General features: G+C 35.3%; 1 protein-coding gene across 4 annotated transcripts in view; it reads left to right on the top strand.

Annotated features, from left to right (window-relative positions):
- UGGT2 (UDP-glucose glycoprotein glucosyltransferase 2) overlaps positions 1-13,104 on the top strand; it is an 82,765-nt gene that overhangs the window by 23,103 nt on the left and 46,558 nt on the right. For all 4 annotated transcript variants that reach the window (XM_030477919.1, XM_030477921.1, XM_030477922.1 and 1 more), the window contains exons 9-12: positions 864-963; positions 5,717-5,777; positions 10,789-10,880; positions 12,735-12,885. In XM_030477919.1, coding sequence (XP_030333779.1) covers positions 864-963; positions 5,717-5,777; positions 10,789-10,880; positions 12,735-12,885 — 404 coding nt within the window. The remainder of the gene's footprint in view (positions 1-863; positions 964-5,716; positions 5,778-10,788; positions 10,881-12,734; positions 12,886-13,104) is intronic.

A 13,104-nucleotide genomic window follows, 5' to 3' on the forward strand; every position in this document is an offset into this window, starting at 1 on the left:
CCAGTGTCTTAACTAGAAGATCATAAGGAAAAAACACCATAACCCTGAGGTATCCAAAGTACATGGAAGCACCTGGTATATTATTGCCTTACCCTACTGGTAGCAAAAGTGGATTTTCCCTAATCTCATGTGTCAAGATTTGTCACACACAGGTTAGGAACCAGAGAAGCCTAACTGAATTGCATCATTGTTTTTCCAGTGGATAGGCAAATGGATTATAAACTGTCCTGATATGTGAAAATTTACATCATTCAGAGAAAAAGCATAGAAAGAAAAATGAGATCACTTTAAAAATTGTGCTAGGCACTTAGAAGAACTGAAATTTGACCATAGATTGGCCTTTCTTTCGTGAGTCTCCATATTCTCTTCCTGTGAAATTGCTGCAACTCTTGAAAATTGTACAACTCACATGCTCAATACAGCCTTTTACATTTAATGTATCTGTTCTCTGAAAGCCTTGTGAAGTCCTGGAGTTGGAAAGATCTCTACTACAGTTATGGGTGTCTGTGGGTTGGTGTGTATATAGGTTTGAGCATGATACCCTTATGATGCTGTCATAATACCACGTGATGAATTGTGTGGTTTTTTTCACTATGTTACTGTAAACTTAGAAATGACATGTACAATGTATATGGTCAAGATGGCCCAGCAGATTTCTTGTAGAAAAGCCTGAATTTGGTATTTCCAACTTTTAAATGCTTTTTTGACCTTAATAATGTTACTTCATAATATTTTACAATGTATAATTGAAGCATAAAAATGCTAATAGTGAGAGTGTGTATATGGAACAATTTCCTGATCGTAGGCAGTATTGATTGAGAGTGATATTTTCAGTGATGGTGGTTTGCTTTTTTTACCCCCAGATCTTAGTTTTCAAGCAGCTGCTCAAATTATGTCTACCCCTGTTTATGATGCCTTAAAGATCATGAAAGACATAGCTCAGAACTTCCCAATAAGAGCCAGGTATGATACTTAAGCTTGTTTTTCAAATACTGTTTTTATGTTTGCATTTGAATTTAATGACAGTAATACAGATTTATACCCAAATCCTGCAGTCGTATATTCATGTTTTACAGCTTGCTAGATGGATTCCAGGCAATTTCATTGAGTAGAAAAGAACTCCTGGGAGAGCTTATGATTTGTCTCTTAAATATTTCCTGTCTAATGCAGAAGATGCCACGAAGGCATCCTAATCCTACAGGCACGTATGGTTGGATGCCTAGTCCTCCTGGCTGGAATGGTATTTTCCCAGGTGGAGAATTCTGTTGAATTAATAGCAGATCTACTCACAGCACGAAGAGGCAAAATTCTATTAATAAATTTCATGGAGGATCCACACAAATTAATTCTAAGCACAACATTGCTAACAAGATTGGGCCCCAGCCACTGTACACCAGTGTTCTTAATGGGGAAAACCTGTCTCCCATAACAGATTACTTAATAAAAGGTTAGGATCATTATTAAATAAATGATCAGCATTTCCTCTGTACTAATATTAAAAACTGCTCTTCCTCTAAGCTAATTGTATTGTAATTGAGCAATGCTTTTCTTTATATTTAGTAAGACCTTCATGTAATCCTATCAGCAATATTTGCTTAAATTACTGAATTAAATATGATGCTGAACAGGCTTCTTAACTCAGTGTGCTTTCACATTTTACAACTGTTGTTTAATTGCCACCATGTTTCATTGTCATCACTGATTTTCTTTTAAAGAAAATCTACACTGTAATGGAAAAAGTACCTTTGTAACCTCTCATTTCAAGGAAGAAAAGTAACTTTTCAAATGCCTGAAACGTAATTATTATTACATAGTAAGGTTCAAGTTTACACTTAGATTAGCAATCAGAAAATGCCACTTTCCATTAGAAGATAGAGGAAATATAATGTTGAACTGTAAGGCCAGTTCTGTTCTTTAAAGGACAGGAAAAAGTCAGTTCGAAGTATGCCAGGTGACATTTAAATCACTGATTTAAAAAGTCATTAAATTGTTACATCCCACTCCAACTCCCACTTTGTATTTGTGGCATTAGAGCATAATTTACCTACTCTTCAAACATTTTATTTTTATGGATTTTTATGGGTAAAAGTATGAGAAGACTCTAGAATTATTAAAAGGTGAATTTCAGTTCCTGTATGATTTCTTCTAATAAGCTATTCTAGCATCTTATTTTTAGCACGACAGATTTCAAATATTTAAATAATTTAAAGTTAGTAGGTCTGCATTGACAACAAACTTAAATCAAAGGGGCATTGCATAAAACAGTAAACAAAATATATTTTCTTAATATTCTAATCATGCTTAACCTGCTGCGTCAAAAAAAACTGGTCTGAAGAAAAATAGAAAAAACAGGAAATGAAAAGATATTTCTTAATCACTTTAGATAGATATGTGATCATTATAATAGTAGTATTTAATTTTTTTTAATTTCACACAGTTTAGATATGAAAAGAACCATTTTTTAATTATGCAAATGTAGTTTGAGAAGGCTGTATAAAAACTTTAAAACTATAGTTATGATACTAAAATGTAAATATTGAACCCCTTCAAATGGAGGTGTTCCTTAGACCATAAAAAGTGAATATCCCATTCCTCTGGAAATTTCTCTCATTTTCTAGTTTATAACCTGCTTCTTTTTTTTTTTTTTCTTTTTTCCCCTCACTATTTCCAGTTGGAAAGGTTAATCTGAGGTAGATTTTTACAGAAGGTCATCAGATGTAGACAGTGTAACATCTGATATATGTCATGGCAACATTTTGATAATTCATTTTATAGGATATTTTTATATACGTATCATAGTGATCTGATATATAAGCAGCAATAATAAGAATGACAATACTCTGTTTCTTCCTATTCATTTATCATTCATGAATGTTAACATTGTGAACATGTGAAAAGTTTGCTTTTTCCCCCTGATATGCAGTACTACGTAGCTACATATACTTCCAGGTAAGAATAAAGATGCATGAAATTATGTGATAGAAAATATTACAACCTTGAGGTCATGTAAGAACATTCCTACATCATGTAGAATGGTAAATAGTATCCATTTACTTTCAGACAGTGAAGTATTTCTTTTTAGTGGGTCCTTGGCACTTAATATTTAGAAAAACTTGCATAAAACTTTGTGAAGCTGTGAACACATTGAACAAATGACTGAACTCAAAATGGAGAGATGTCTTTCATGGGTACTTTTATCATAGAATCATAGAATGGTTTTGTCTGGAAGGGACCTGAAAGATCACCTAGTTCCAACCCCCTGCCATTGGCAGGGACACCTTCCCGTAGGAGAGGTTTACGTTTGTTACCTCAAATTCCTGAGGTGTGCTTTTCAAGGGTTGCCCATCACACTTTAAAGTCTTGCTAGAATCTTGCATTTTCGAGAGTCGTGCGTAGACAAGGAGCTAGCTAACAATTCTTTAATGCATTGCTTTCTTGTTACCAAAAGAGCTATCAGTAAAGCTTACCTTTTGCTTTTACTTCCTTGCTAATGTTGGGCCAGCTTTGTCTTCTCCTTTTCACCCTTTTATTATTTTCACATTCATTTTTTATGTTTCTGTCTTACTACTCTAAGCTATTTGGAAAGATTTAGGTTGTTCTTTTTATCTGTACAGTTTTTATCACTTGCGTATGCAGAATAAAGCATTGATTCTGAGAGTTACAGGCCCTACTACTATTTATGTTAAGTTTAGCAGGATAAAAATCAGATATTTTTTTTTTAGCTCTGAAGTATTTTTTACTTCAGGGTCTCTAAAATGGTTGTTATGAAGTCAGAATAATAGTTGCGGTGGTACTGCGAGACATTAAATTTCCACCTTGCTATGGAGTTCTTCTGTTAAGTAGCTGTTAATGAGAAAAGTTCTGTAGTGTTCCTGAGTTATGTGTATTGCTGGTAGAAGGTCTCTTAAAGCAGTGTCCTGCATAGTCAGGTTTTAAGACTTCTGATTTGATAGTATTTTTTCTTAATCGTTCTCCTCCATTTTTCCAAATTTAAATTTGGCTTCAGATAGTCTTTTCTTTGTACTTACACTTCATCATATTTATTAAAAATCTTAAGCAGCAATGTTTCTTTTTCAACAGAAATGTTTATAGTTTCTTGCTTTCTGGTCTACAACGTTTATTTCAAAACAAATGAACACAGAAAGTAGTACAGTAGAAGATATATTTACTTAGTATTAAATACATTTACCACTCTGTGCATAGAGAGTAGCTAGCAGCATGATTATAGAGCTTTATGAGAGAGTTCAGATTAGTTGGGCAACAAAAAGCAAGTTATTAAGCACATCCTCCAATGACTATATAATAATATAGTCCATGTTGACTATTTTTTAGTGCTGTCTTTGACATCACAGTTTGAGTTACACCTTTCTTATTTTAAGCCATGGAAATCCCACCAAGTATGGCTCAGTGTAAATACAGCTCCTTCTTGATCCTCCTTTGCCCTTTCATCATGTGGTCCAGAAGAAATTCACAGTGACAAAAATAATCTGCCAGAATATTGAGAGGGGGTAAATAGGAAAAGGGTATTTAACTGTAATAAATTCTGTAATATTTATAAAAAAATCTTGGAAATCATATTGTTTGCACTTAGTAAGTAGTCTCTTTGATTGCCTGGAAAACTTAAGTATTCGTTTAAGGTAAACTGATTTTATGTCATATTTCTGACCTATTGTGAAAAATGTGGAGTTTACTTGCAAGATCTATTCTAAATCAGTTTCTTTTTTGGGGGAGGTGAGGATTTCTATTATTAAATAACTGCTTTATTATCCATAATTGAAGTTGGCTTAGTAGGATCATTCTGTTTGTTTAGTTTATTTTTAGGTTTAAGATGACTTCAGTTTTTCCTAAAGCTCCATACGGATTTACTAAAACATGTACAATCATGTTTGGAGAAAAATATGTATGCAACTAGAGTATTTATTCTGGGATTTATTGGGAGAATCACATTTAGGTTAATATGGTTTAGGGTTTCTTAAACAGTGGAGAGAATAATTTGCCTCTGGGAATATTTTATGATAGCCTGGTAATTACAAACCTCATATACAATACATTATGACAGAAGAAGTTAAAATAGTCTTCCACAATGTTGTTGAAAGGTAAAAAAGACAAATTAATGGATTATCTTCTAAAGGTCAGATGGCTAAGGAAGCTAAAATGTTGACTCTCTGTGAATGCTTAAATTTTCAACGCTTTCAATCTCCAAATCGCTTTTCTAATCTCAGCTAATTTTAAAGTAGTCATTCTTTGCGTATTTTCCTTGCCTTTGGCCAAAACATTAAATTATATCCTTGGCCATCTGTGCTCTAATGTTGAGTAGTATTGAGTTAGTAACATTAAATTAAAATATACAAATATTGCATGTATTTTGGTAATAATTTAGAAGATCAAACAACTTTTTTTATCATATACATGCTGTTTTCCAGAAGAAAAAAGAGGAAATACTTAGAGTGGTGAAAAATATGCTGATAATATTACTTCAACAAGACCTGGCCTAAATTTGAATTTGAAACCTGAGTTTACTGGAGTAACACAGAACAAAATATTTGTCTTGCGGGGGGGGGGGGGGAAGACACTGCATTACTCCTTTTTTAAGTCTTAATTACAGCATTTACCAATTGCAGTGCATTGGATGTAGTATTAAAATACATATTTCACATTATTTAATGCATTTTTTAAAATACAGTGGTTGAGTGATGCAAATGTTTTATTTTTATAGATCACTGACCAGAGTGCCTGTAGACAAGAAAATGCGAAATGAAATAGAAGAAAATCAGAAGGTTTGTTTTTATTTCTTCAAATGGGCATTTGAGTTACTATAGTATTACTGGTTTCGGAGTTTTATATTAGTGTAGCAACTTTCACGTAGTTTGTCAGAGGCAAAGAGCTAATTGTCTTAAACATCTTTTACTAAATAAATGACATTGAAATACGCAATTCAGATTTTGCACTTCCTGCTGTGCTTGGTACTTTTCCCTCTTTCGATTTTGCAGAATTAGGCAAGTACAAATAGATTTTAAATAAATTTATAGAGTGTTATGTTCTGTCATAAATTGTGTGCTGTGATAGCAAAATAGGTGTAAGTTGACTTTCTAGAGCTTTGGTCTTGGCCAACATATGCTACCTTTGAGCTCTTTACATTCTCAGAATCACACATGCAACTATTCTGCAACATATTTTGAATATCATCTATAGTAGATGGTGCTTTTATTTTCATTTCTGATGCACTGCATCTTTTGTGTCTTGTATCACATGAGGAGTCACAGTTCACGTGATTTTGGCTGGTCTGAGATGTATCCTGAGTTTCTATGTTGTGTTTGTCGGATTCGTGATATCTGTTGTATTTTCTGTCTCAATTCAGAGTTTGGATTTTTTCTTTCAAGTTGAGTGTTAAATGTTAGCCACCCTGCTTTGAGGACTGGTCAGATGCAATGACATCTATAGCACTGTCCTTAATCTTGATCTTCAGAACATGTGTTTTCATATGGTGTTAAAACTGACCAGCACTACAGCGAAAGGGATGTATTTCTTACTTATGGCACTCCGCTACTTTTGCAACATTTCCAGATATCGTTTTGCTTTGTATCCATTCAGGCCTTTTCTTCTTGCCTTGCCAAGACTGATATCTCTAGGGAAATGCTTTTCCAGTTCTTTCCACCTAGAACAGTGAAAATGCTGAATGTCCCTGTTGCACTGATGCAGCCTTCTTATAAAGAGCTTCTCATCTCCACTGCTCAACATTAAGCGGGTCTTTTTTTTTTTTTTCTTGCAAAAGTCTCATAGTCTTTGTTCAAGGAAGCAAATCAGTATCTGCATCATGCTTCATCGCTTTCTACATGTAGTGAGGTATGCATTTTCCTATATGTCTTTGTTGTCAAGGTTATGGTCAGGATAAAGCAAAACAAAGCCCTGATAATCATGGTTTCACCTGAGTAAGAGTGTTACTATCAGGACTTTCCTTGTTTCTTGATGTCTTTACAATGTCTTTCTCAAGTTATAGCTCTGTTAACACAAAAAATCAAAAACTACTCCTGTACCCCAAAATGCAAAAAAGTAAAGGTGTATCAGGAATTAGAATTATTACTAAATATAAGGATTAATTAAGTAACTTAAATTTGGGTTGAAATTATGATGTCTGCATTTAAGCACATCTATATGATGTCTAAACTCCTGGTATGACAAGAAATACGTAGTCAGTGAACATCAAAAACAATGTAGCTCACTCAATGATTGTTTTGTGGGGCATTACTGAGTTGCCTAAACTTGAATTCTGATGTCATTTGAGATGCCTCAGGCTATCCAAGATAGCCACATAGGGCTGGCAGATGTGTGCACTGGGAGGCATCCATTCCCTTTTGCCTGACCCATGCTTTCCAGTCCAAGATGCCTTATCCTGAAATGAATGATGTTGGCTATCTATTTGGTTGGTCAGCTGAATCACTCATGTGATTCCATGACTGTAATAAATACATTAACTACAAGAGGATCTTAGGCACCTATCACACTAAGTTTAAATTTCATATGACATCCTACCTGCAGTCTAAAGGCTACAGGCTCTTAAACAGCTAAAAGCTGCAATATGTTGAATACAAGTGGGGAAACTTCCTGAAAACTGCTGCTGGAGCACAATAAATTGGCATGTGCGTTCTTGAACTGCAGTACATCCATCTAGCAGCAGGAGAGATATGATCTCATGCTGTGTGTAACTGGATGATTCCCTCTCAAGATAATGAAAGTTGAATAGGAAATGCAACGAGAGGAAATAAAGGTATTGAAAGTTGAAAGGCATGTGATGATTTAGATGTAATGAATTGATACCTAAGAAATAGACAAAGAACTGCTGTAGATAAAAGAATAAAAAAAATCTCATTAAGCACAACTCACAACTTCCAGTGCAATAGTTTGCTGACAGTTTAGCAAGAAAATACTATATGAGTATTATCAACTTTGAATTCTAGTCTTGGATGCCAAAATACTCCTTCCATCAAAGTTGTTACAATAAATGAATGCTCTTCTGAACAATCAAATGCCTTGCATCAAACCAATGTAAATCTCAGCTCTGATTCAGCTCAGTTCTTTTCCTGTGGCAGTACTGAAGGATTTGTAAAACTTTCAGACTCCCATTTCCATACGCAGTGACTGACAATTTTTTCGTTGTTCTTGCGTTCATTTCAGTTAGTACTAAGATTTGTATGACCTGCATCAGCCAGTTGCAGTCTTTCTCAGTATCTGTGTTTACATGAGTATCTGGGCTTATAGAAATGAGCAGTCAGCTTTCAGTAGTGGCAAGAGATCTCTTACCCTAAATGCTGGTTTCAGTGCTCCAAGGAGAGGGCCTGTTCTAGCTGATCTCACAAGATCTGTGCAAGAGCCCTGAAGGATCATGCTAAGATTTCTTGAGGCTGTAATCCTCTTTACATTCATTGTTCACTCCTAGAGTCCAGTGGCATTAAGGGGGATTTTTCTGTGGTCAGAGTACTTCATGGCAAAACACTGGTATTAAAACTGTAATCCAAGTTGGAATTGCTAACTACAGAAAAATTCCAGGTATACCCAGGGCTTTGGGTGCTGCTCTGCCTGGTTAAACACGCTCATCACTGTGTGTTTAATTTTGTCCCATCTGCCTGTTTTGGTTGTGTCTCATGATGCGTGTAGGTAAAATGATCAGAAATTTCACCTGCTGCAAGGTCACTTGACATTGTCAGGATTCTATGGATTTTGGCTGCTTAGAAGGGATGTGTAGAGTGAGAGTTGGGAGGGTGTGTAATTCTGTGTGAAGCTGTGGTAGGAAAAATGTGAATGTGAGACACCAGCTGCTACTTCTAGGTTGTTTCTTTTTAATGGATGCATGAGGTTTAAAAAAGATAAATATGAAGTCCTGCACTTGGCCAGAGTAATCCAAAGCAGTAGTTGATTGCAAAGAAGGTAGGCATCTTTCCTGCTTTGGGACGGGGGGGGCGGAATCAAAAAATCTATCATTTATAGACAGATACAGAGTATATGATTGGGAATAAAGTGAGTTTTATAAATTAGGAAAGCAGTTAAATTATCCCTTTCTTTTTTTCCTTATCTGATCACAGGAAATTTACTGACATGCATTTATGCTCCTCATTTTGAAAGCCCACTGACATCCATTTTTTAAATTCCTACTAAAATTTTTATGAAAGGTAATAACTAAACCTAAAAAAAAAGAATGTCCTTCTGGTTATTTCTTAGCATTAGTGGGATGCAACCCCTCCCAAAGCCACAATATTCTTCGCATTATATCTGAGTTTGAATATTTGTGTTTAGATATTTTGTAACAAGCATACGCAATTATATTACTCTTCTGTAAATCTACATACAAAAAAAGCAATGAAAGCACTACAAAGTTCAGATTACACCATTAGAATAAATTAAATTTACAAATTTCAGAAGCTGTTTTTCAAGGTCATGGGCAGGTTTTGGACTTGCATAAAAATTCTTTGTGTTAGGTTCAGTCTTATCACAGCTGCATTTTTCCTTTATTGAGAGCTCTGCCTTTCATATGCTGGTATTAGGTGCCATTACATATTTCCATTCTGCTTTGGGTTGTGAAAATGTTTATACTGAGGAATATGGTACTTCTTCAATGAATTATGAGTAATATGCACATATGTTGGATTACAAGAGGCTTCAAGTAAACTGTTGTCTCATTTATGTGGGGTTGCACTTGTAATGCCACAAACCAGTTAGTTTTGACTTTACTTACATTTAGCTGTGGGAAAGTAACCACTGTAAAGAAATAATATGGCTTTCAATGGTTTCCCTTTTTTTTCTCTTATTTGCTCAGTAACAGGCTTATAAGTGGAATAATACATGCAGCCTGAGTTGCTTGCTCTTAAGTGTGCTTTTGAACAAAGTGTGGCTTTGTTCACACTTACTTTGTTCAGCAACTGGGAGCTAAATGGGAAAAAAGTACATCTTTCTCATCTTGCTTTTTTCCTGCGTGTTTTTGTGCTCTCCATTCCTCTGTTCAGAATTAAAACAGATCTGGAAATCTGACTGCTCCTCATGGGGTGAGTTGGAATAAACTACTGCTGTTGCTCCTGATACTTACCTTGCTACAGCCACCATAGATTGAACAGTGTGACGCCTCACAGCTCTCTGAAATAAAATAAGGCATACTTTACTCCCTCAATACTTACTTTCTCTTGTATTCATTTATTGTGGATTTTATTTTCTGCTTTGCAAAGCAAGGATATGCTATGGTATCCCTTCCTGATCTGTATTTTTTCCAAAGGTCTCTTTGTTAGATGAGATTATATGTTTCTAGTCTGTCTTTCCTAATTCCCTGTAAGCATTGCAACTGCACAGTTTTTGGAACTGTGAAAGATGTTAAGCTAGTTTCAACTAGAGGTCTGAAAGACACATACAAATCTCCCTTTGTTGAATAGATAAATAGGAGTAATACAAGTAAAGCTTATAAGGCATATTTCTGTATGTGTATGTATTTTCACTTTCTGTTGGCAGACACTGGGAATGTCTTATCTCAACCTTGTACAGGTAGGGACAGTATAGGTTGTTGGGGGGGAATTATCGGCTATTTTTATTTGTATTCTACATTGGAAGTATGCTAAGTAGAACTCGTAGAAGTATGTTGTCAATATTTTTACCAACACCACTCAGCTGAAGAAAGAAATGTGGAAGAGATTTGATGTGTCTGTTTTGCAGAATTACTCTAAGTTTTATTTTTATATATAAATTTCTTTATATATGTTTGTTAATATTGACAAATAGCTAAATAAGTTAGCAGTACTTTTTACTTTCCAGCATTTTCATGAAATTCTTGGAATCCAACCTGGAGAAGGACGTTTATTTCTAAATGGCCTTCATATTGACCTGGATTTTCATGATCCTTTTAGGTAAGATGGTACGTTTTGTTTGAAGATTATAGAATTACGACTAATACTGGGGAAGTTGTGCTCATGATGACAGATAATCTCATCTGAGGGCCAGGAAGTGCTCCAATAGAGGGAGTACTGGTTTACAGTAGGTTTGCTTTGAATATGAACATTGGATAAGTAGTTGAAAATGGTGTTTTTTCTCTTGGATACAAGCTAACTATCCTGGACTACAGGACAGCAGACTTTGGCCTCTTGTGGGATATGATTGGTAGAGTACTATGGGATAAAGCCCTTGGAGGGAAGATCATCGGAGGGCTGAGGCACCTCTCCTATGAAGACAGGCTGAGAGAGTTGGGGTTGTTCAGCCTGGAGAAGAGAAGGCTTTGGGAAGACCTTATAGCAGCCTTCCAGTACCTAAAAGGACCTGTAAGAAAGCTGGAGAGGGACTGTAACAGTAGGACAAGGGGTAATGGCTTTAAACTGGAAGAAAGTAGATTTAGATTAGACATTAGTAAGAAATTCTTTACTGTGAGGGTGGTGAAACACTGGCACAGGTTGCCCGGAGAAGCTCTGGCTGCCCCATCCCTGGCAGTGTTCAAGACCAGGTTGGACAGGGCTTTGAGTGGAAGATGTCCCTGCCCATGGCAGGGTGGTTGGACTAGATGACTTTGAAAGGTCCCTTCCAACCCAAACTATTCTTTTATTCTACAATTTTAGTCTTTGTGTTGCTACCAGTAAGTTCTGTTAATGCAGAATTAATACGCTTTTTTGTATAAGAAATCTTTCAGTTTCTCTAATTATAGTATAATTATTTTGGGTGTGGCTTGCCACTTTTATGCAAGCATTCATAAACTGTAAACATTTTTCCTTGCGTTCTTCTGTATATTGACAACAGCAGGACAGACTTGACTACTTCAAAATCATCTTCGGTGGCCTGCAAACTGTCAGTAAATCTACTGATGCTAAGGCTGAAAGGTTTTTTTAATGTTACTATGAACTGTCAGAGTCTACAATTCTTTATCTTCTATTTTTTAACACAAATTTGTCTTCTTTTCTCCTTCATGGAGGTTCTTAAACTTTCTTGGTTTTAGCATTTATACATGCAATTTTTACTTAGTTTTTTTCTCAGCCAGAGTTTTGAGATGGAGTCGTTTGCATCATTTTTGGTAACAATGCAAATAGTAACAGTGCTTTTTAATGATAGTGCTAGGTTTAATTTCGACTTATTTTTAGAAGAAAACTTTCAGAATAGAGAAAACTCAAAATGAAGCAAGATAGAAATAAAGGCATTTGTAAAATCTTGCCTGCCGTGTTCTGCTATGGAGTACTTCAGGTTTGTTTCCATTCTCATATTGAATTTTCAGATTGCAACAGATGTTCCAGTCTGTTGTGTCTCCTTCTGGAGGTGTAGCTATGTGTTTCCTTTGTGCTGTTTTCAGGGTTCTGCCATGATGCAGACTTACAGCTCATCTGTGTCTCCATCGCTTGCTGCCTGCTTCCCTACACACTCGCAAAGCTTCCTCTTCGGGTACCCTCTGCTTAGGTTTCTGCCTCAGCCACAACAACGTAGCGAGCAACCTTCCACTCTGCTGTCCTGCCATGTTTACTAAAGATCAATGAAATTCCTTCATATAAAATAAATGTGAATAAATGAGAGTTGTATAATCTGTTATAATTCTGTTTTGAAATAAGTTGGAGACATGCAGAGTTATTAACTGATTTTGTTTTAAACATTTGACTGCAGGAGAATATAAAAATTATTTTCAATGCTAAAAATAATCCTCATGTTAATAGTCTTTGAAATATTTTTTTATTTTGATGTCATGACAAGAGTTCTGTGTAGACATAAAGCATTTTGTCTTCCTGAAAAAGTATCTTAGACACGCTTAAACTGGAAGGAAAAGTGATGCATGGCCTTCATGAACTTGGAATCAAAGAGGAGACCTTGAGTAAATTCATGAGGTTGCATATACATCCTACAGATGACACTTATGCGCTAGATATTCGTCACTCTTCAATAATAGTAAGTAATTTAACAATCGCTTATTTAAATGTTACGTATTTTTTAAAGCTATGTATATGAGACAGTCTATCTTTTTTTGTAGTGTAATTGAAATACTAGGCATAAAACCATATATCAATAAGTAGTTTAAAATATTTTGGAGGGTGATATATTAATATATTTATGTATTTTAGGAGTAATTTTGTCTAGCCTATACCTTATTAAAATTTTAAGATGTAG

Source organism: Strigops habroptila, chromosome 2, assembly GCF_004027225.2.
Source record: "Strigops habroptila isolate Jane chromosome 2, bStrHab1.2.pri, whole genome shotgun sequence".
In the NCBI taxonomy this organism is placed as follows: domain Eukaryota; kingdom Metazoa; phylum Chordata; class Aves; order Psittaciformes; family Psittacidae; genus Strigops; species Strigops habroptila.